Source organism: Gallus gallus, chromosome 15, assembly GCF_016699485.2.
Source record: "Gallus gallus isolate bGalGal1 chromosome 15, bGalGal1.mat.broiler.GRCg7b, whole genome shotgun sequence".
NCBI lineage: Eukaryota > Metazoa > Chordata > Aves > Galliformes > Phasianidae > Gallus > Gallus gallus.
In genome coordinates, this window is record NC_052546.1 from 8,330,970 (window position 1) to 8,353,140 (window position 22,171).

The window sequence follows — 22,171 nt, forward strand, 5'->3', positions numbered from 1 at the left end:
GTCCTCCTCATGCTGTACTACAGCATGGAATATGTTGAATAAGTTAGTAAGTTCATAGAACCCCTTTGAGTTCTGCACCATGCAGCCAAATATCCCATATGTCTCTAGACTAGACTGCATTGTAGATGACAATGACTCTGTGTTTTCAGTGTGATGGCTTGTCCTTCCCACCCTGAAAAAAAGTCACATTCACTCAAACACATAAGAAGACTTTTATAAAAATAAAATTTACATTAATTATTCCACACAACTTCATAGTTGTTTATAAAAACTCAATTGAATTTGATATTAAAAATATTTTAAGGTATCTGATAATTCAAACATTTTACTCGTTGGATCTCCTAGGACAATTATCCTTTGAACCTTTATTTTTACAAGGATAACAAGAGAAGGAAATTAGTGTTCATGTGGTTTCCGTCCTTCAAAGAAGAAAGCCATTATTACTGCATAAAGAAAATAGCTGAAGAGGATAATGAACGTGCAACCCACTGGCCCAATGTGAAACCAGGATGCAATGAAGTACAGCATTAGCAAGGAAATAAGAGTCCTGTAGCTAGCCAGAAACCTCAGGCTGATTCTTGGTCCCCAGTTCTGGCTTGTTCTGTCCTTTAGCACAGGACTGTATCTGATTTTGTGTACAAGGTGAGGGTTTGTGAGATGGTAGCGACAAAATCTGCCAACAAAATCTTCCCTGGAGCAAAGCACATCCATGTGGTCAGCAAGCTGAGGTAAGAAAAGTTTAAACATTAGTATTCTACTGCAACTAATGGTATAAAGTAAGCATTACTTCACTTTACAGTCTTCTTCATTTGTAACATGAGTATATAGGGAGAAAGTATTACAAGAAATGTGAAGAACGTATCAAATACACTAAAGCAATTCTTCTACTTAACTCTGGACTTCCATTGTATCTATAATGTCCAGAGGAAGAAAAAGACTTGCTTTTTCCTGTTTTAGGAGTATTTATTCTGAATTATATTCCCCTTGCTCAAACATAAAGATACATTTAAACTATTCTGATTAGGAAATACTTGTGCACACATCCATCATTAGTATTTACCACTGCACGCCCACAATAAAGGGGAGAGTGCAAGAACAAATCAAGCATCATATGTGCAGATGTAGTAAGGAACAGGAACTTGCAGGGAAGACAGTGCTGTACTTACCCTTTCATTAAGTGCTGAGGATAAACGATACAGGAGGCGGACAAGAGTGGCATTCTCATAACTGCGTATGGGCTGAAGCTCAGTATCTCCTTGATACTGCACATCAAATCTACGTAAGCCATTTATCATCTAGAAATGAAAAAATAAACCCTGTATTGTGTGAAATGCCTTTATGCTGGCAGCTTTCTTAGTCCCAGAAAAATTGTATTTCTTGTGATGTAGGACAACTTGTTTTCTTAAGGACAAACTAGGGCAGCAGTATGGAATGATTCTCCTCTCACCTGGTACCGGCCAAGGGGTGTAAGAATGAGGCCATTCTCACTTTCAATGCAGTCTGGAAGCTGTTTTTTTCCATTCTCATCTTGAGCTGTCCCACACTTCATCATCATCTGGGTCAGCTGGGCTTCATTCAGCTATTGAAGAGTAACACAGTGTTAAAGTACATCTTTAAAAGAAAGACCTATTTCATTTACCTCTCCTCTCTCTAACTCCTTAGCACTGGATGCCTTTGACAGCCAGCACAAGTACCAAGAAATCCTTAAAAGCCCCTCTGTTAGAAATAAAAAGGAGATTAAGTCTTGAGATTTCCGTATTTATCAAATCCCAGAGAAGTGTTCTGTTTGATACCCCCTTTCTCCAGGAGAGCTCCAAAATAGCTGTCTTTTCAATCAATTCCATTATGATTGTATGTGGCAAACAGAACTTAATCTGTTCTAAGTTTAAATAAAGAGAGAATATCTACTTCATCCCTTTATCTAGAACTGCAGCTGTATGTTATATTTCTTGTAGTTCTTTACCTTTAGAAGATACAGGACTGGTTTTCAAGTCTAGGCTCTCCTTGTAAACATGAGAGTAGGTACAACTTTAGACTCAGGTTTCATATAAACTACAGAAGGGTCCAATAAAATGGTTATTTAAAGTGGGCTTGATAGTTAGAAATTCAGTTCCATTTATATGGAAATGTATTTTGAAGTACTTAGATGAAGTCAAGCCTAAATGATATTTACAAGTTTTCTGGCAGGGTCACTGGATGCTTTGGATCCAAAAAGTGGAAGAGAGCTAGAAGTGCATTTGAGGAATCCTGACTCTTATTCCTACTGCCCCACTAGAACTTATTAAAAAGGTGTTGCATACCTTAAAGATTTGACACAAGTATTCCAGTGCCTTTTCTAAATATTCATCTGTTTTTTTGATGCTGTCTTGTCCAATTTCATCAAGGTCATTGCCTGTGTAGGAACCATTCATCTCAGATGGTGTGAACTTAAACCATGAAAAGAAGGAATGGCTAGCCGTTGTCTCTGCAGAATGGTCTGATATGGATTTTGCTGTCTGCTGTGCCTGGCAGATCAGCTGAGCCAGTTTTAACACCTGAAACAAACAAAGTAATTAAATAGGAGCTGTAAAGGACCTTTAAGCATCAATATACATGGATAAAACCATGCCTTCACACCTGACAGAGGGAGCAAGCCCAGTAAACTTGCTCACTTAGTTCACATGAACTTGTACTAGGTCTGTTAGTTGCATTTCCAATGAGGTGAACATAACATTCTTTGCAGCTGAAGTATTTAAGAAATGTTTTTATTTTTTTTCCACCTGCTTTCCTTTTTTTTCCTCCTCCTGCTAGTGTTATCAGACTGGCTGATGGATACCGCTCCATACAATGAATCAGAAGTTCATAGTAAACATTTGAAAAGAAAAACTTGTAAGCCCTTACATTAACTTATTTACCAAAGAGCAAGTAGATTTTTCCAGCTGTGCAGAGTGAAGTTTTCCACTCCTAACTTCTCTTAACATGCATGCTATGGATGCTCAGAATTAAGAGAACACTTGTCACAATGAAAAAATGTGACAAGATGCCTGTTGCTTACCAAGTTCCTGACTTCTGTGCCAAACATCTGTTTGTACTGGAAGTCCTGTCCTTCCAGGCTGTAAACATGACTCTTCACCTTAAATGAGGCATCTGTAATAGCTGGAGGCCACGATGAGAGGAAGCTTCCACCAAGTGTGGGAGTCATAAAAAGTCGGTGTTGACGATGAGGAATAACAAGTTCTGGCTCCAGAAATAACTGTTCTCCTAGAGTTTGAGAGGAGTAGTGAAGATGGTTATATGATATTCCAGGTTTTGCCTGAACAAAGTCTAACTTCAAAGCAACCCAAGGCTGCTGGGTTAGGGTATTTTACGTTTTCTTAAATCAGAGTGTATCTAAATGCCAACTGTACAGACAGCATTTTAAGCCTGTAGTTAGTTTTCAGTGAAGGCACTGGAGAATCACAATATTTAAAGACCTTAATACTTGTTAAATCTTGCCTCTCCTGAATTTCCTCTTTCCTAGTTATCCTTAAGTGCACATATGACTAGCTGCCTACTTCTTTTGTTAAGCACAAACACACTGAGGAATATAAGATGTTCTAATCCTGAGCTTAAATAACCAAATAAGACCGCTGTAAGAAATACTAACTTTATTGTAAACACCCAATGTTGTGTTTTTTGTTCTTCAAGGAAAATTTGTGGAATGAAATGTGATGGTGACTGTAGACATACTAACCCGGTACTACAAACTGATGTGAAGATACACAGATATTAGAATGGTAAAATGGCACGTAAAGTAGGAAAGTGTATCTATTCAGTATTTCTGAGGTAGGTTGGTACCTATTGAGATGAAAGAGTGAGACAGGACAGCATAAGATGTCAAAATATCCATTTACCTTTCAAGATCATTTCAGCTAGGTTGGGCTGAGCGAAGACCTTGGCTACTCGGAACACCATGAGAGCATTTTTTGGGCTGACCAAGTCTGTTCGAAGAGTTCTGTTCAAAAATCCTACAAACAGCTTAGTATACATAAGTAGGTTTTCTTGAATGAAGGCAGCCCTGTAAGGAGTGAGTACAGGATTTGTGAGTACAGCTATTTAAATGATTATCGAGGAATTCACTAAGGGAATGTTTCTGCACTATCTCTGAAAAGATCATCTGTTTGCATGGAGACAAATGAATACTCTCAAAACAAACGGTTGTGTTGTAAGAAATAATTTCTGATCTTGTGCAGGAAGCTAATTCACGTTAGGGGATACTTCCCTGAAATCCTGGTGGTGTATTCAAGATTGCATAAACTTGAGACTTGTTTCAGACTCACAGCTGCTTTCCTACTTACCATTTCTCTGACACGCTGCGAGGCAAGAGCTCTGCAGTTTGAGGTGGCTTTTCAGGAGCATACCTCCAAGGCTGTAAGTAACTTAACCACATCTCAAGAACCTAAGCAAAAATCACACATAAGAAACAGTAAAGTCTTACTTGCACAGAAGCCATGGGCTCTGTAAAGTGTTTTGGCTGACATTTTGCCTTCTATGTCTTCCTCAAAAGAATGTGATATAGCTGACTATAGCTTTATTAAGCAATACCTGTCTCTGTTACATCCTTTATTTTTCAACTCTAATTCCTTGAAATTATTACTTCTCCTGCTTGTAGAGGGTAATATTTGCAGGATCTTTCTATCATAAATGCTGTGTTACTTCTGTTTATGATATACTGTATTAGATAGGATTTAGAAATCAATACTTCTAAGAAAGTATCTGTTTTAAGAGTAACTACTCTTTTCAAGCAACCACCACTTTCAGTGTCAGAAAAAGCATCCACTGTCACAAAATCTATTAGTCTTATTGTTTTTTTAAATACATCTAATTGGTACCCTTTCCTTAACATTAAATGTACGTGTTATATAAAGAATTTCACTGCTTCAGGAAATAAAATTACAACCAAGAGAATGGTGCTAAGCAGCAGTAGTAATTAAGCACTAATTTTGTTGAGGACATGCTCAGATGAGCAGGTACATACCGCTCTGAAAGAGGCATCCAGTGGCCAATGACCAAAGCAGTGCTGCAGAAAGATATAAAGTTTCTGCTGGACAAACCGAGGAATCACAACCCTGTAAATGGATTCAGACACAGTCAAAAATATAGACCAGCAGTAAGTCTTAAAACTAACGACCCAATCCACTTCCAAAAAGGCAAGTACAGAAGAGACTGACCCAAACAGGACATCTGCATTCTGAAGTTGAATTCCTTTCTAATGAATATGAGAAATATTATCCATAAGCTCTCACAAACGTACTCCCATACTTTAAGTAATGCATGTCTCAATTTAGCTATAAAACAACTCCAACATCTCGCTGAAAACAGAGTTTGTCAGGCAGAAAAACTATTTGTTCCAGAGACAGACTGCTCATGCACCTACCTACCTTTTAAACTCTTCTAGCGGGCTGGCTGTGTGGGAATGGGCTGAAGGGGAGAGAGGCTCTGGTTTCAGGCTGTTACTGAAAGCATGCAGATGTTTCACAAGCAGTCTTACCACCAACACGTGCTCTTCTGTGGGTTTAAATGATTCCTAGATTTAAAGCAGAGGATAGGAAGAGAGTAAGCATACTCTAACTCTCGAGATAATTCAGAAAATCGGTATTTTCAGAATAGAAATTGAAACATAAATGCTCTCTTTCTTTTAGGCTTTTCACTGTGGTTTGGTGCCTGGTAACTTTAGACAGACTTGCTCCCCAGGACAAACTGCATCGGCCTTCTGCCATCATCAGTTCACTATGATTCTAAGAAAAAGCATCTGCAGTGTTCTAAGGCAGTGAATTTTAAGGTAGCACTCTCTATGGGTGTGCATAACAGAATAGAATCTGTGTAGATTTCAGCCTACCAGTGTCTGAAATAAGAAGGTTCAGCCTTTCATTATGGTTACAAGTTCACTGCTGTGAATAGCACAGCTCTTTTGTTACACTCTTGGCTGCCTTTCCTTAGAGTTCTCCTTACTCTGCTGGTACTCATCTGTCTTATAAGAAAGAATAATGCTAGAAAGAGTTACACTAAGAATATGTAATGCTTCAAGTCCTGCACAATCCTGTTACTTCTAGCACTGTTATAGGTAGAAGTAGCCCAGGCAGGAATAGCCCAAGGAGTGATGGTGAGCCACAGTGACATTGCTAACAAATGAGTGAGCGTGTGATATAGCAGGGAGATGAATGTGGTGAAAAAGGAACTATTTCTCCTGGGCTCAACACCAGAGCTGGGCTGCTGCACAGTCTGGAGACAAAGTGTTAACTCCTTTGCTACTATAATCTGCTTTAGGAGTAGTGAACTAACCTCAATCCGCTCCTGAAGGTGAATTTTAAGATACCATTTGTATTGTAAGTCTCACAGCTCTTGTATTTCTAGAAAGTCAAGTAGAGTGTACGTGAAACTGAAGTTACAGCTGCAAGTATAAATGGAAGATGCTGGAAAAGCATATTAGTAGCTGCAAGATATTTCCAGAATGCCATAATGAAGCCAATGAAGCTATGCTGAGGTAAGATTTCCAAATACAACTTTAGGGGACTGTAGTGGAAATGCTGAGTCACGGCCTGAAGCAGTGATTGAGCACCTGGTGGGAAGGCAGGGCCAGCCAGGGGAGCTCAGGTGTGTGCAATGTACCTGAGTGATTGAAAGGGGTGGAGCCAGGATCCAGCCCTTCCCAGCCCTCATTTAAGGGTTGGCAGTGGAGGTGAGAGCATTTCTTGTTGGAGACTCCCTCTATCTACCTGAGGCCTTCCAAAGGTAAGCAGCTCTTTTCCTTCATTTTTGTATCCGTGGCTGCTGCATTTGGGCTTGTTCTCTTGCTGTAGCCAAAGACTTTGCTACCCTGCTATTATCATCCCATTATAGTATTACAGGGACTAACTGGTATGTCATACAAAAAGCCTCTGCTTCTTGATTACTATAGCTATGTATGTACATACAAGCATGTAACTACTGTGTGTCCATGTCCTTTTGTCTGTGATGCCTGAGGTAACACAAATGTTCTTTTATGTTTCCTATAACATCAAAAGTTTTTCTTAAGGCTTTACTACGCTTTAAAGATGACTCCAGGAAAAGAGCCAAGGCTTGACAGATCTGCTAATGTAGTACAGACAGATCTGTTCCATAGAGGAACCTCAGTAACCTGTTATCAGTTCTATGGAAGGTCTTCCTTGTGTTCTTGACAGCCCCCAGTAACTAAGCATGTTTTCTGGAGTCCTAAGGAGTTTAGATAAAGATGTCCAAAAGTAATCGGAAACATTCAGTATTCTGCTATAGGCCAATAGGTGTTGTTTTCTAGAAATTCTAGGCTCCACTTGAAAGTTCCTTTGGAACCTGCAGAAATACCATGTCAGTACATGACTTCAGGTCACAACAGTTTTCTTTTTTTCATTTATGAGTTCTTATTTTTTTCCTAGCCCAGATCAGCAACACAGTGAACATTACTGTTTTAAAGGTATTTTTTCCTCCTAACTATCTCCTCCCCCCAACTTTAGGTTACAGGATGTATGTATGCATGCTGGGTTTTTTTTTAAACACAGTAATTAGATAAATATAATAGCAAAAAAACAAAACAGTAGCAGCCAAGCAGTGGTTCCTCTTTTAAGCGGTATCTTGAGGTTTCATAGTACTATATACAAAAATAACAGATTTAAAATCAGGAAAATTCCATACAGTGCTAAAGAGCTTTAGGTTGTACTGAGGGCTTTATACTGCATATGCTTAGGCCTCCCCCCTTCCCAGAATGAAAACCCAGTGAATAAAGGGCTGGAGTAAGGAAAGAGGAATCAGCAATCCGTTCCAACAGGAATGTTCTTGCATGCACATTTCCTGAACAATCTGCAAGTGTACCACTTGTGCCATTCTGCAAAGCAGGACAATCATGTTCACGCTGCCACTACGAATTTAGCACCATCCCATGGCATTTCACTGGCTGGAAAAAAAACAGAAACCCCCAAAACGATCCAGGCGTGAACTGCTTTCATTTTGAATTACAGCCATGCCAATTCTGATCTGCTGTTCTACTCAAGGTTTGCTTAAATGAGTAGTTTTTGAGAGGCAGAAGTCTGTAACCCATGAGGCCAGTTTGGATGTCAGAAGTTGTTAGCACAGCTGATAACAAATGTCCTCCTACAATGCATTACAAGAATGCATTCTAAATATGGAGTTCCCAATTAGTCCTCATACACACTAACCTTTAACTGGTTCCTCCATGACCTTTGCTGGTACCTCTCACTATCTGCTTTTACTACAGTTTATTACACCTCAGTAGTTTGTACTCAATCAAGTTATGAAACCATGCAGTACCTTTTTGTACGAGCACTAGTACACTCTGCAGATTATAGGATGGAACCAGAGTTTTAAAAAGGAAACAAAATGAAAAGATGGTAATACTTGGTATGCGTGGAGGGCCTGGTAGCTGGATTGGGCAGGACTACCGTGGTGTTTACTGGAGATACTGAGTCGGTAGTGGAGAACCTCCAGCTGAGACAACAGAAACAAAAAAGGAAGGGGTGAGGGGGGGGAAGGAGAGAAGAGAGCAAGAGAAAAAAAAAAGTGAGAATGAGCCCAAGGAAGAGGGGTGTGGGGAAAAATGAACATCACAAATACAGTCAGAGACAACATATCACAATAACAACTGCAGCCACAGTATCCTCTTCTTTCTGTTAGTCAGTAGCATGATTCCACAGCATTTCACAGCCTTTACCAACTTGCAAATACAAGCAGGAGTGAAAGAAGTGAGGCTGTGGGCTGTCTTTTTGCTATCCTCAGAGAAAGCAATGGTATGGGATAAGGCGCTTTTCCCAAATAAACCATGGAACTACATCAGGTCCATAAGAACAACTGATCCAAACTCCCCATTGCGGAAGCTGAATATAGCACCAAGGCTTTATGGTTGTTTTTCCCCCAGCAGTTAATAAATGTTCATTTTTCTGTATGCTTTTTTTATGCTAGTTGGAAAGCTTTATCACTTCTTCCTGCAGTGCTGGAGAAGCAGGGTTTGTGCACTAGGAAGAAACTCAAATTAATACTTTCTTCTTCCTCCCAGGGAAAAAGAAGGGGAAAAGATTGGCTTTTCATGATGAGTGTTAGTGTGATCAGCATGTTCCCAGTTTAGAGAAATCCTCAGTCACCTTCTTTGTACTTAAAGGCCACCTGAGAGGTCTGCAGGTCTTGTGAATTTCCTCAGAAGAGGACATTGCTTTTACTGTTTGGGAAACATCAAGTGCACACAAAAGCAAGCAAGAGGCCTGATGTAGTGTTACATGCTCATGCAAATGGCAGCTTGCCTTAACACCAAAATCCCTGCAAGCCTCTACTACTCCCCTTCTTGGATGAATTGGTTTTTTTTGACAATGTGATGGTGAATAGGATACTGTGGCAAACAGTGACACACGTATGAAATTAATGAATGAACATAAAACAATGTACACTACACAGATCCCAACAGCTATCGTCAGGCATCTAAACTAACTCTCCAGATCACACCTCTGCTGTCTCTGATCAGTCCTTACTCAATCTTCTCTAGTGTCAGTTTGGATCTTTTGGTTTTATATTCTTCTTGGAGTGGTTACTGCAAGCTCCTCAACATCTCAAGCACATCATCTGCTGCAGAATCAATAGCAAAAGCCTGTCATCTAACAGCTGTTCAGCATGCAGTGCTGGGGTCTGTGGCACCTGGCACTGGAAGGTCAGGAAGTGTTACATAAAGCATCAACAACTTTTTAGTAAGAGTCTATTGTGATTACAGCAGAAGAGGATAGGAAAAGAAATGCTGCACGCTTGGGCTCTGGAACGTATGAGGAGAAAGTGAATGGAGAATGTAAAAGAACAGGGAAACAGCTGAATTAATGGAGAGTGCAGTGAAACTCAGCATAATGAGTAGTGACAATACAGGTTTGAACCAGATCCAGGATAAATTCAAAACAGTGAAGTAGGAAAGTATCTTCTCAAATTTTTTACTACTTGTTCCCATTCCCTCTCTTCTACTTGTAATGACATGAGAGTAAGTTTTAAGGAAAATCTATTATTCCTTGATGAACTGCACAGTAAAAAATGGGGTATGTGGGCTTTGATTTTGGCCCATCAATGCAAACGAGTCTGTCTGCTGGACAAAGAAAGAGCAAGTTCTGTGGAACCTCACACCACACTCCAGTACGGATACTTAACCATTTCAAATCGCTAGTGGTGAAACAGATCCCAGGATACAAGAACCTACTCACTAATTGCTCCTCACAAACACACAGGAGGCTACATGGCATCAGGTGAATCTGCATAGCTAGTAATCATCTTATTTATAAGGTTTAGAGTGATCTTGGATTTCCAGTCAAACTCGTTAACCCTTAGGTGGAAACAAAACTTGTGTTTCTGTATGTTCTGCTTCCTCATTTGAGGAGCTATTAAGCAGACTATTATCCTGAAATCAACCTATAAAGCTTAGTTTAAGCAACATTGACTTTAAACAGTCCTGTCCCCAACTCAAATGGAACCTCCTCAGTCCTGCAAGAGGGGTCCTTCATCCATTTTTGGATGTTGTAGGAAATTCCTGTCCCTTTTTCAGGCATTAAAAGAGACTTCTTTTGCGCATCCATGATTGCTTCTCATAAAGAAGTATCATCAGGCAGCAGTGGCCTCAAATTGCAACTTAACACACCTCACAGAGGAGCACAAAGTGATGACCTTTCAACAACTTCAAGCTTCTCCTGGGCCTCATCTACCACCACAGTTACTGTCTAAACTGTTGCTCTCTAATTAAGAGAGCATCTGAAATACAGAGGGTGAGCAGAGGAGAGAAGTTTAGCAGTCATCACTTCTGGCTTAAGCACAGCACCTGATGCACAAAGACTTGACAGACAGACAAGCAAAGCACTGGTGCACAGCCATGCTGCATTTATAGTGCCTTTGATCTTAGCCTCCCTATTACATACAATGGTATTACTGGACAGGCCACCACAAACTGCTTAAAACAGTACATTAAATGGGTGAGAACTTGTTCTAAACTCTGTAGCCACACAGTGCTTCTGACACCATTTTATGCTGAAAGAATCTATTTTGGAATACAAAAATAAAACCATTTATGCACTTAAAACTCAAAGACAGTTTAGTAATCTTTCCCTCTTGAGTTTGGCTTTATCCTTTAAGGTGGAAACAGAATGTTGAGATTTCTCATGGTTAACAGTAGTGCTGAATCGCCATTACTGCTGGAAATCAATTCTAGATTTTAGCAGTTATTTCACCCCAGTGCAATTTAACCTGGTTTTACAGTGGCATCTTTCCAGTTGTTTAGTACTTGGATTCTTGATATTGTTGTGACCATCCCACGAATTCCTCTTTAAAAACCAAAACACCACTACCTCTTCAATGAAGCCAAATCTGGATGACACACTTGGAATGTTTCCCCTAATTGGAGAGTAGCAGTTTTACACACTCATGTAGACACTCAGATTAAGTTTTCTTTCCTTCAGAACAGTATACCAAAAACCTCTCTACAGAAGATTTACACCAAGATAAATCAAGCATCAGATGATGTACGTGAATGAAATACAATCTATTACCTTGACGTGAGGAGACTGCATTTTCTGATACATTTCCAGGGAGTAATGATGAAGCCACATTTCAACAAAGATCTGCAAAACAAATATTTCCTCAGCGAGGTGAACAAACACTCCAGCACTTGTCAGTCACAAACTAGATAATGAAGACCATGTTAGGTTACTTGGAAACTAAGCTGTACTCGTAAACAGACATGCAGGTTTTCAGAGATGCTTCAGGATATCATCTAATCAACATAAATGACTGTTGGTGTACTGTTGGCAACTGCTAAATAAACATTGGTAATTCAATTCAGCAACGTGATAGGAACGTGTTTCGGAACTGTTAAATCCAGATTCTCCTTTCCCTTCTCTTGGCAAAGAGAAGCAAATTTTCTGCATTTAACCTTTGCTTAAAGCACAGAGTTGATGTAACATCAAAGAAAATTTATATATAGAACATAATCAGATTTAGAAACTTCTCTGGAAAAAAAAATCCTCAGTTAGCAGCAAGAAATGTGTTGGAGCTTTTTTCCCCTCCTTTCCCTGCATCCAACCTACTTGAAGTAGCGTTTCTGATCTCCATATCTCCTGGGAAGCTGGGTCAGCATTCACAGAAGGCTGATGGGCAATGTGCCTTTTCAGCAAGCTGGTGTGATGCATGCCATAGGAAGTGAAAGGCACGGCTGGAGACCTTTAAAGATGAAGAGAAATGCTGAAATCATTAAGCCTCAGTACAGGGAAATATGTCATTGCTTTTGATCACTGGCTTCTTAACTGAAAAACAGTCTTTAAGAAGGAAAACTGCATAGCTGATAGCACATTTTACAGCATCATTCAGAATTTTTAATTACAAGTCATTTTAATTTAAGTGAAAAATCCAACACCACCACATTATTATTCATGCTGCACTGAGCCAGCTTGACACAGCCCTTGTTATATTCAGTAATGCTGTCTTGAAAGACAAAAATAACTTTCTCCTATTGCTGTTTTTTTCCCTTTTCGTATTCATGAAATGTATTCAAAATGCAATTATAAAGGGTATTACTGCTCTGTTTTCTACATTAATATAAAACTGCTAATATTGATAGCAGTCAAAACGCAGCGATCTCGTTATACAGGTTTTGTTACATGTACTTCCCTTTTCTATTCCAAGTATAGCTAGTTTTCTGACTTTCACTTTTACCATAGAGATTTCACTTAAGTGAATATATATTTTATTTCTGTAATTATGTAACAAGTATGTAGAGGTGACAGAGTGGAAGTGTTCTCTTCCTGTTAGAGATTTATCTCCAACAAGCCATACTCTCTAAGCAGTACACTCACAATTGCAGCCATTACCTGGGAGTTGGAGAAGGGATGGCTCCCCCAGGGTTTGAAGAAGGTGGAGGAAGGACACTTCCTTCTGTGGGTAGGAAACACTTCAGATATGTGTCCACCAAGATGAAATAAGCGCTGTTGGAAGGGCTGATGTGATGGGTGATGGGTGAGTTCTGAAACAGGCAAACAGCAAGTAGAATAATAAGTTGTATGGGAACTGCTGCAGTGAATGTAATTGGTATGAGAAGAGCATACTGCTTTGTAGTGCAGGTAACAACAGGAAGAGGAACCAAACAACCAGACAGCACAGTATACCACTGTGATTCTGACTTTATGGAAGGTGTTACTGGTAGAAAACTCATTTGGAATCCATTGCCTTTTCCACATTCACATATCATTGGATAGACTGCTTACTGGTATGTTCCAGATGGGTATTCCATCTATCAATCACCTCCTTAAAGAATGGAAGCAATAACAAATTCTAGGAGTATAGATAAAACTGTTAATTTAGTTGGACAGCCCCCCAGAAGGCTCTTAAAGCACTGCTACAAAGGACTTACTCTATTTAAAATTGTGAGAGGTACTCACCTTCTGTGTAATCAAACTAATTGCAAAATAAAACATGTAATATTCAAACGGGTCTGGAATAACAGAGTCAAGGAACAAATAATAGGAAAAAACAACAGGTACAGCTGTTAGATATCTGGGGATGATGACTGAACATTACATGGCCATTTTGTCATGGGTAAGTTAATTTGCTAGAGAGCTTAACAGCAAATTCAGCTTTGCCTTCTTGCTTTCCAACTGACTGAACACAACCAGTAAGTTAGGGGAATGTAAACACATCTTGCTACATATTGAGAAAGCCTTTCTCAAAATGAAACCCTTACAGGTGCAGCTAGATGGCTTCCAACAAATGCAATAGCAGCAAATTTAACAAGCCTTTTGGTTTACTCTAACTCTTACATCTAACTGCTGAAAGGATACTCAGAGCCAAATTCAAACCTAAACCACCAGATGAGGGAAACTGGACTTTGTTGTGGTATAAGGAGCATTCTGGTAGGACCTGCTCCTGTATTGATGCTTTCACTGGACCCTGAAAGAGAGAGTAATGGAATGTCAGCTGGGATACTTGGCATACTTACAGTGAATGTTTTCAGATTCTGAAACTCTGTTGCATTCCAGCATTCTGGGAACATACCAAAATTCAGCTCAGTAGGATTTCACTGCACTGCAGTAATTACTTGTGCAAACGCTCACTCTTTAGGTAACTGCCAACTTCCTCACAGAAAATGAGTATTGCAATGCAATGCAAGAAAAGAAGCATTCACTAAGACTTTTTCCAATTGGAGTGGGAGCAGCAGTATACTGGTGTCCATCTGATAGCTTTGTTAAGGTAACTGAGCTGTGGGGTAACAATTACTACATAATTAATGATTCCTTTACTTAAAAACTATGGAAGTATTGAGATCAATTGGATCTAGGTAACGTGTGGTAAGAATAGAAGAAATATAGTGAAACAACTTGGCAGATAAACGTTTCTGTATAGCTGTGAAACATTATACTTCATATCCAAAACAGTAGCTAACCTTCAGACTCATGGGCTTAAAGCACTGCCTGAGAAAGCACTGCTCCCTGATGAGCATGGAAAACTATTTTCCATTCTGGAACTACTGGTAACCAAAATAAAGTGCACCGCTTTCTCTGATGACACAACAAAAATCACCATGCAATGTTGTTGGTCTGGCAGAACAAACATCTAGCTGCTGAAAGCCACCGTCTCCTACAGTGTTTATGGTTGGGAATTCTCCTCTGCAACCATTTAATGAGATGTATGTTATAACACGACTTAAGTTGAACCATATGTGTGAAGTGTGTGCAGTGTTCCAGTAGCTGCAACACCTACTTTTTCTTCTTACAAATGTTTCAGTTACTCACTGGAAGATAGGAGACTGGGAAATCATATCTGTACTCTTCTGCTTGGAGCTTGTACACCAGCTTCATCATTGGGCCGCTGCAAACGAGTATTGAAAAGAAAATTGTCTTGCTTCTGTGTTTATATGTTGGCATAACATAGGAAAGTCAAATACTGGTTATTCACAGTACTTTTTACTGTACTTACCTGGGATCCAGGAAATCCAAAGCTACAGAATACTCAGTAGGATTTGTTCTTCCTTGCAAGCAGCGAAGATTCCAGCCCACAATGGTGCCATCCAGGCTACCAAAAATGCTCTCCACCAACCACGGGAAGATGCCATGTAGTTCCTTCCAGGAGAACAGACACCAAGAGCTACAGCACTTACGATCCCTTACTCAAAGAATCTCTATTGTAGGCTTCAGAAGACACAAAGATACTTTCTGCCGGCCAGTAACAGCACAGGATTAGTTATTACTGCTTCCAGATTACTACTGGTTACTGATTATTCAGCTTCCACTCAAAATAATCTATCTGACTCCTGTTCCAACTGGAGTTACCACACCACCAATCAGCAGCACACCACTGTAAATGCTAGTTGAGTTTGAAAGGTGTAAGTGGAGCACAGTCTACTGAAACAGCCCTTTGGTGACTGCAAATGTTTGTTCCACTCTTGGGAAATGCCCACTCTTTCACCCAAGATCCCCTGAAGGAAAAAATCTTCTACAGTGAGGGTGGTGAGGCATTGGAACACGTTACCTGGTGTTGTGGTTGATGCCCCATCTCTGGAGACTTTCATGGTAAGGCTGGATAAGGCCCTGGGTAACCTGGTCTAGCTGTAGTGCCCCTGTTGGGCAGTTGGACTAGTTGACCCTCAGAGGTCCCTTCCAACCCTACGGACTCTATGATTCTAACACTTGCAAAGATAGGAACAAAGTTAGGATCAAAGACAACTGTAACCCAGAGAGAGCCCCGCGGGCTGTGCTGGGCAATGGGCTCCTGGGAAGGCCGCAGCCGCTCACCTTGGCAGGAAACTCCTCTATCACCGTTTCCAGATCGTGGCACCTCTGAGCAAACGGTTTGTTGACGCAGTCCGCCTTCAGCGTGGCCTGTGGTAAGTTACATGAGCATCAGATCCCGGTGCCAAGAAGGGCAACGCTCATCGCGGCCACGGCACTAAACCCCATTACGCTGCTCCCCACGGAGCATTTCTGTCGGCGTTACTGAGGTAACGCCACCGCTCCGATAACGAACGGTCCACGATCACGGCTCAGCGCTGATAACCTCACCCCAGCCCTCAGCCCCGCCCCACGCACCAGGAGGAAGCTGGGCTGCTGCAGGTACGGGCCAGCCATGTCTCCCAGCCGGGCCTCCCGCCGCGCCTCAGCCGTCGCAGATTCGTTTGCGTCATCGTTCATCCGGCGCGCAGTGATGACGCCAGCGCCACGCGCTCCGCCATCCGCTACCCGCGTGTTCTTGTTGCTATGGTGACGCGCTTCCCAGTAGTAGGCTGTGATTACTGGGGCACCAGTAATTTGTGTGGAAAAAAAATTATATATATGGGCAGAAAATCTATCTATCTGCCAGTTTTTCTTTGTTTGTTTTTTTTTTAATGGCAATTTTGCAAGAATTCCAGAAAACCACAGGAATACCCATGTGGTAGTGCTTAGAGAGGGAATTCCAGCCCAAAGCCTGGGAAATAATAATGATTTGTATGAGGCACTGAAGCCAGCTGTGCAGTTAACAGCAGTAAACCAAACACGATTACAGAAAATAGTCCTCTTCAGAGTTAGTTAAGTTTGATTTTTGAAAAGGTTTTACAAGTTTAGTCCAAAAACGTTAGCGTGGTTAAAATGGACGTTTATGTGGTTGTTTTGGTTGTATTTCATGCAAGATGGAGGAATAGCTGAGTGAAATGTTCTGGTTTAGGTTGCGCATGAGGTCAGACCAGATGATGTGGCCTTACGCTTCACCATAGCCATTAAAACTGGGGGGGAAATAGGTGTAAAAATGGTGTTAGAATAGAGGAGATCCTTTGGAAAGGTTAGCTCTGGCCCTGCAAGGTGCCTTTATCATCACGATTGATGAGGTTATATTCACAAGTGTAAAATAATTTGGTGCTGACATAAATGCTCACAGGATCAGAAATTAAAGCAGTACTTTAATTCTTGGTGTTGATGTGGGCTTGCATCCAAACCTGCTTTGTGTCTCACAACCCTCGGTGGGTATAAGGAGGGGAAGCAAGCGGCTCACCGGCAGCAGAGCAATCCAGTTCCCTGAGTACGGAAAAGAGACATTCACAGCTTGTCTGGCAGCCCCACGTGGAACTCAGGCAGGGAATTCACGTGCTTGCTTCTTGTTTTATAGTCTGTATGATTATTGCTGTTATGTTAAAAAAAAAAAAAATGCCCAGTGTTTTGAACGCAGCAAGCTGGAAACATGGCAGAAGGCTTCGACACGTGCAAAGGTGCAGTTAAACAGAGCTGCTGGAGCTGTGTTTGCTGTGATGCAATGCTTGGCCCCGGTGGGACGCTGGCAGCGTTTTTACGGGAGCATTTGCGGCTGTAAACGGTTACTGGCAGAGAATGAACACTCCTGTTTGAAAGGACTCTCCTCCAGGTGGGGATAAAGAGCTGTTTTAGCTCGGGGAAAAAAAGCCGTCGTGACTTGATGGCAAAGCTGCTGCAATGCGTTCAGCTGTGGAAGTTATGGCTATGATTACCAGAAGGTAAGAAAACGGGAGGTCTGCTGTATTTCCAGTGGGTGATAGAGAAGGAAAACAGTTAGAAATAAATGATTGAGAGAATGAGTGGAAACTGAACACTGGAGGTGCTTCGTACGAATGACAACACCACTCATCCAATTGAATGAATAAAATAGTTTAATGGGAGAAATTTATTGAATGATTTTAATAACTGTGTGAACTGCTGAGGAGGACCGTGGGATGGTGGTCTATCCATATTTATGGGTCTCTTCTTGAGCCTGCTGAAATCAGTGGGGTAGCACCGTTGTCACTCTTACATACAGCATTTTCAAACATACATCTGTGGATTTTGTATGTACTTTTCCCCAGTTTGCAGGTGGAGAGACTGAAACGTTGTGCCATCTGCTGATATGCCATTTACCCAGATTTCCTTTTTCTCCTTCTCCCAATTGTAGCAGTCTTTAAGCCACAGCAGCAAAAAGGACTTTTTTTTTAGATATCACTGGTGTGTTTTCCTGAAAGAAACATTGCTAGAGCTTGAGCTCCTTTCTCAAAGCATGGTTTGCATTCATTTATCTGCTTTGCTGCTTGCTCTGTCTTCTTTATCAGTCGCTTTGCTAGAGTTCTCTGTTGGGTGAGGAAGTGCACAGCTGAAGTGATGAACTTCAGCCATGCCAACACTTCACCTGAGTAAGCCGCCATTTTGTCACCTCAGTGTAATCGTAACAGCATTCCAGCTTTGGTCAAGCTTAACAGAGGTAGCCAAGTTGTTGTGATTGCCATAAAAACAAATGACATGGTAATGGGCTTCAAAGTAAAGCAGAGTTTGCAGCAAAAGATACAATCTTTTATACAGTCAGTGGATAGCGGTGGGAGAAGCAGGTGAGCGTTTGCCCGCTCTGGCATCTGCTGAAGTCGGACTCAGATTCAGCAGCCAGAAGTCCAAGCTGGGAACAAATTCCCTCGTGTTTAACTTGATTACGTTAATCAATAAATCTGAGGGAAACTGGTGAAGTAGAAATAACCTAATTTAAAGAAACAGCATCGATTTCTGATTAGTGAGACAAACCTTGTTGCTTGTGCAGGATGAAATTGATTTCATCCACTACTGTGAGGACAGGTTAGAATGTCATAACAGCAAGGAGCTCTATCCAAATGTTCTCTTGGCTGGAGAGTTGTTTGGGTGTTGGGTATGTCAAGGATAGATGAAATGATTAGAAAACATGGTCTGATGGGAGCAAAACCAGACTACTGGATAATGAGAATTCAGCTGGAACAAAGCCCAGAGTCCTATAGGTGGAGAGAAAAGGGGCATTTTCAGAACGGTGGAAATGTTTCTGGTTCAGCTGAAGCAAGGTTTCTGTCCAAACCTGTTCAACACATGCAGATGTCAACATTACACCGTCCCTTCCCTTACATGCTCAGACCTGCTAGGGCTTGATGGCAGTTTGTTGGATAAAAATGATGCTTCCTTTGTTGTCTGAGGAGAAAAAAAAAATAACCCACACATTATGTGTAACCTCTTCTGAATGAAGTGACAGCAGGCTCTCAGTATGTATTTAACCACTGCAGGGCAACATATCCACACCTGACTGCTTTTAGCATAGAGGTCTATGAGTAATCTATTGTGCCTTTAATTTATTTGGGTAGGACAAAAAAGAAAATCAAGTGTTAAACTTCTCTCTCTGACTAAAGAAGTACATACATTGTAGTAGGATCTGACAGAAAACTGACGGTTCCCAAAGGATAGGGCCCTCTATGTGGGATTCCTCTTCCATTTATGGGAAGCCATCCTAGTGACACGTGAGGCTGTTGTGCATGTATGCACCGTGGATCACAGGGCACTCTCAGGCAGAAATTGAAGGCTCCCTAGAAATGTAGCTCTGCCTTTTTGCTCATGCTATAGTTATTCTGTTACATCAGAGAGCATTTTCTTTGTCTTTTAAAGTAAAATTTGCAGAAACTCTTTGGTATGGGAAGACCCAGAAGCAGGGGACAGGAGTGCATCAGAATGGGTACATACTGAGATGTGCCATCTCCAGGGGCTGGTGGAAAGAAGGTCAGAACAGCCCTGCAGGGAATAGGGATCTTTGAAGTAACTTACGCTGTATACCCAAAGGAGAGAAAAAAAACACTTTTTTTTTTCTTTTATCAGTTAATTTCTGTTATATGCATTCATTTCTCCTAATTATTTCTGCAAATTTGTTACATTTGTGCTTAATTTCTGAAAATAGAGATTGCATAGAGTGCTGCATGGCAGCATTGTGTCAGTAGTCCCCAGCACCAGCTTGCCTCCCACAGCCTTGAGGATACCTTAGCAATCCTCTCATTTACTATAGAGTGTATTTTGTGCCTTTTTATGTGTACTCTCAGGTTTCCAAATTTAGGACTGAAGATTTTCTTATCAATATGAAGTGCTAGAATATACTTTTTAAATGAAAGCTGGATTTATTCCGTTATTCTGTGGATCCAGAAGCTTGTGGAATAAGTAACCCGGGCTTTTCAAAACCTGCAATAAGATGTGACTCTTGGCAGTACAGTGTGTGATGTATTAAGCAGGGAGCTAAAGCAACTGTTGGATCCAGAGTTTGATCCATTTCTTCTCCTGTTGATTTTGAAGGAAACGATGCTTCAAGTTGAAATATACAGCTTTGTTTGTTTCTAGATATTCCCCATATGTCTAAAGCAAGGCCTTTGTGCAGTTGCCCAGCATTGACTTCAAGCGTGCTGTTAGAGCTCTCCTTGCTATTTATTGGAGAAGAGAAGGCTCCCAGGAGACCTCATTGCGGCCTTCCAGTACTTGAAGGGAGCATATAAACAGGAGGGGGAACAGCTGTTTACAACGGTGGACAGTGATAGGACAAGGGAGAATGGTTTTAAACTGACACAGGGGAGGTTTATGTTGGATATTACGAGGAAGTTTTTCCCCCACAGGGTGGTGACGCACTGAACAGGTTGCCCAAGGAGGCTGTGGGTGCCCCATCCCTGGAGGTATTCAAGGCCAGGCTGGATGTGGCTCTGGGCAGCCTGGGCTGCTGGTTGGTGACCCTGCACATAGCAGGGGGTTGGAACTGGATGAGCATTGTGGTCCTTTTCAACCCAGGCCATGCTATGATTCTAAGTTTATATTTTGCCAAACTGACATTTCCCAGTTCACCATTTTCCTGCAAAATGCCATTGAACGCAATGTCACTTCTCCTCTGAGTTGCAGTGGTATACTCAGGGCTGCCTTTGGCTGCATTTCCATCACACCACTGGGTGCCCACACTTGCCCAGATGGCCATCATGGGAGGGAGGGGTGATGGCTCCGGTGTGTCTGACAAGCAGTTTCCCCAAGGATCCTATAGAGCCATCACCATGGCGAGATGTCCTTGGATTAAGTCAGCATCCAGGCACTTTTATAGCCCCAGTACACCAAAAAAAATTACTTAACAAGTAAATGGAGCTCTATGCTGCTAAATAAAATACGGTATAGACTAAGTAGTTGCCTTAGGAAGGGAGACAGTTCAGAGTCGTCATATGGATGCAGTAAGCTGTAGCTCGTTGGTTTTGTGACCGATAGGGCATTTTTATCCATTAAATTTTATCCTTCCATTTCAAAGCAGATAGTACTCTTCTCAAAGAGCAGTGACTCTATTTAATGATACCTTTAATAATCTCCTCTTCCCCTCTGAAAGCACTGTTTGAGAAACAGAATGTCTCTCTCCCACTAGCGGCTGTCTGCCAGCAGTCTTTGATCTGTATCCTTTCTGATTCTGCAGTCATTTACCCATTTGAAGCGTTTGCTTTTAGAACATGCAATTTTTAGCTCCTGGCTGCAAGATGAGAGAAATCAACATAAATTGCTGGGGTGAGTGACCAGGAGATGACAGTTGAAAGCTTTGGAAATTGGGTGTTTCAGCCTGAGAAGCAAGCTGATGTATGCACAAATGGGAAACTGCCCAGAGACTGTGAAGGAGGATCTGTTACAGGACCTCAAAAAAAGAGGTCCTTTCTTAATGAGTATTCTCTTAATGCCTTATGCTTTGCTCCTTGTCTGACATCTTCAAGGGCATGTCAGCAAGCTAACAACTTGTGTGTGCCTCAGTTAAGTAGGTAAGGAGTCTCACAGCAGGCAGTTTCACTGGATTACCACTAGTCATTTAGCCTTTCCAGGCCTCATTTTTCCCATATATATATATTATACATACATATATATGTACGTGTATGTGAGGTTATAGGGCTTTCCTTCTTTCACAAGGTTGTAGTGAGGAAAAACATTGAACACTGGGCAATTGCTGTGGCACTCAGGTGTCACCTTAGAGCTCCTCTTGACTGTGTTTTTAAAGAGGCAAACAAAAGCCTGGGGAAGATGCCTTATCCCTCTTGCTGCAGGTGTCCTCATCTCCCAGCCTATTAATTAAATGGAGTGTCAGTTTCTAAATGTGTTGAGGCACAGATGGATCATGCGTGGATGTTTCTCATAACACAGCCTGCCGTGGTGGTCCACATGAACTAAAAGGATTAGAGATGTCAGCCCTAGAGAGCAAAAGAGCATACAAAACATAGCTGTTTTACCCCAGCACAACCACGGTTAAAACAATACCACTGCAGCACCCACTCATTTTTCTTAGAGCTATTCTCCTATCTAAATAGAGATTGAGTTCACTGTGTCCTTATAAGGGGCCCTGTTATCAAACTGCATTTAGAATCGCATGGAGGTCCAGGGAG

General features: G+C 41.3%; 1 protein-coding gene across 2 annotated transcripts; it reads right to left on the minus strand.

The window, feature by feature from the left end:
* Positions 1 to 193: 193 nt before the first annotated feature.
* On the minus strand, positions 194 to 16,142 carry SMPD4 (sphingomyelin phosphodiesterase 4). Of its 2 annotated transcripts, XM_415236.8 has the most exons (19): positions 16,074 to 16,142; positions 15,780 to 15,866; positions 14,965 to 15,107; positions 14,781 to 14,856; positions 13,830 to 13,938; positions 13,431 to 13,483; positions 12,864 to 13,015; positions 12,084 to 12,216; positions 11,547 to 11,618; positions 8,386 to 8,475; positions 5,400 to 5,545; positions 4,997 to 5,087; positions 4,317 to 4,417; positions 3,873 to 4,036; positions 3,035 to 3,240; positions 2,301 to 2,534; positions 1,448 to 1,579; positions 1,167 to 1,295; positions 194 to 723 (listed from the first exon to the last, which is right to left on the minus strand). In XM_415236.8, the coding sequence occupies exons 1-19, from the start codon at positions 16,110 to 16,112 to the stop codon at positions 397 to 399; spliced, it is 2,484 nt and encodes an 827-aa protein (XP_415236.5). In that variant the 5' UTR covers positions 16,113 to 16,142; the 3' UTR covers positions 194 to 396. The 2 variants fall into 2 exon arrangements, with proteins under 2 accessions (XP_415236.5, XP_001232199.4); XM_001232198.7 differs by lacking the exon at positions 8,386 to 8,475.
* Between the last annotated feature and the right edge of the window lie 6,029 nt (positions 16,143 to 22,171).

Coding starts and splice junctions, on each gene's coding strand:
- SMPD4 (XM_415236.8), bottom strand. CDS start 16,112: ATGGCTGGCCCGTACCTGCAGCAGCCCAGCTTCCTCCTG. Junction 13,939..14,780: donor TCCCAGTCTCCTATCTTCCA/GTGAGTAACTGA, acceptor TCTCTCTTTCAG/GGTCCAGTGAAAGCATCAAT. Junction 1,296..1,447: donor CACCCCTTGGCCGGTACCAG/GTGAGAGGAGAA, acceptor TTTCATTTCTAG/ATGATAAATGGCTTACGTAG.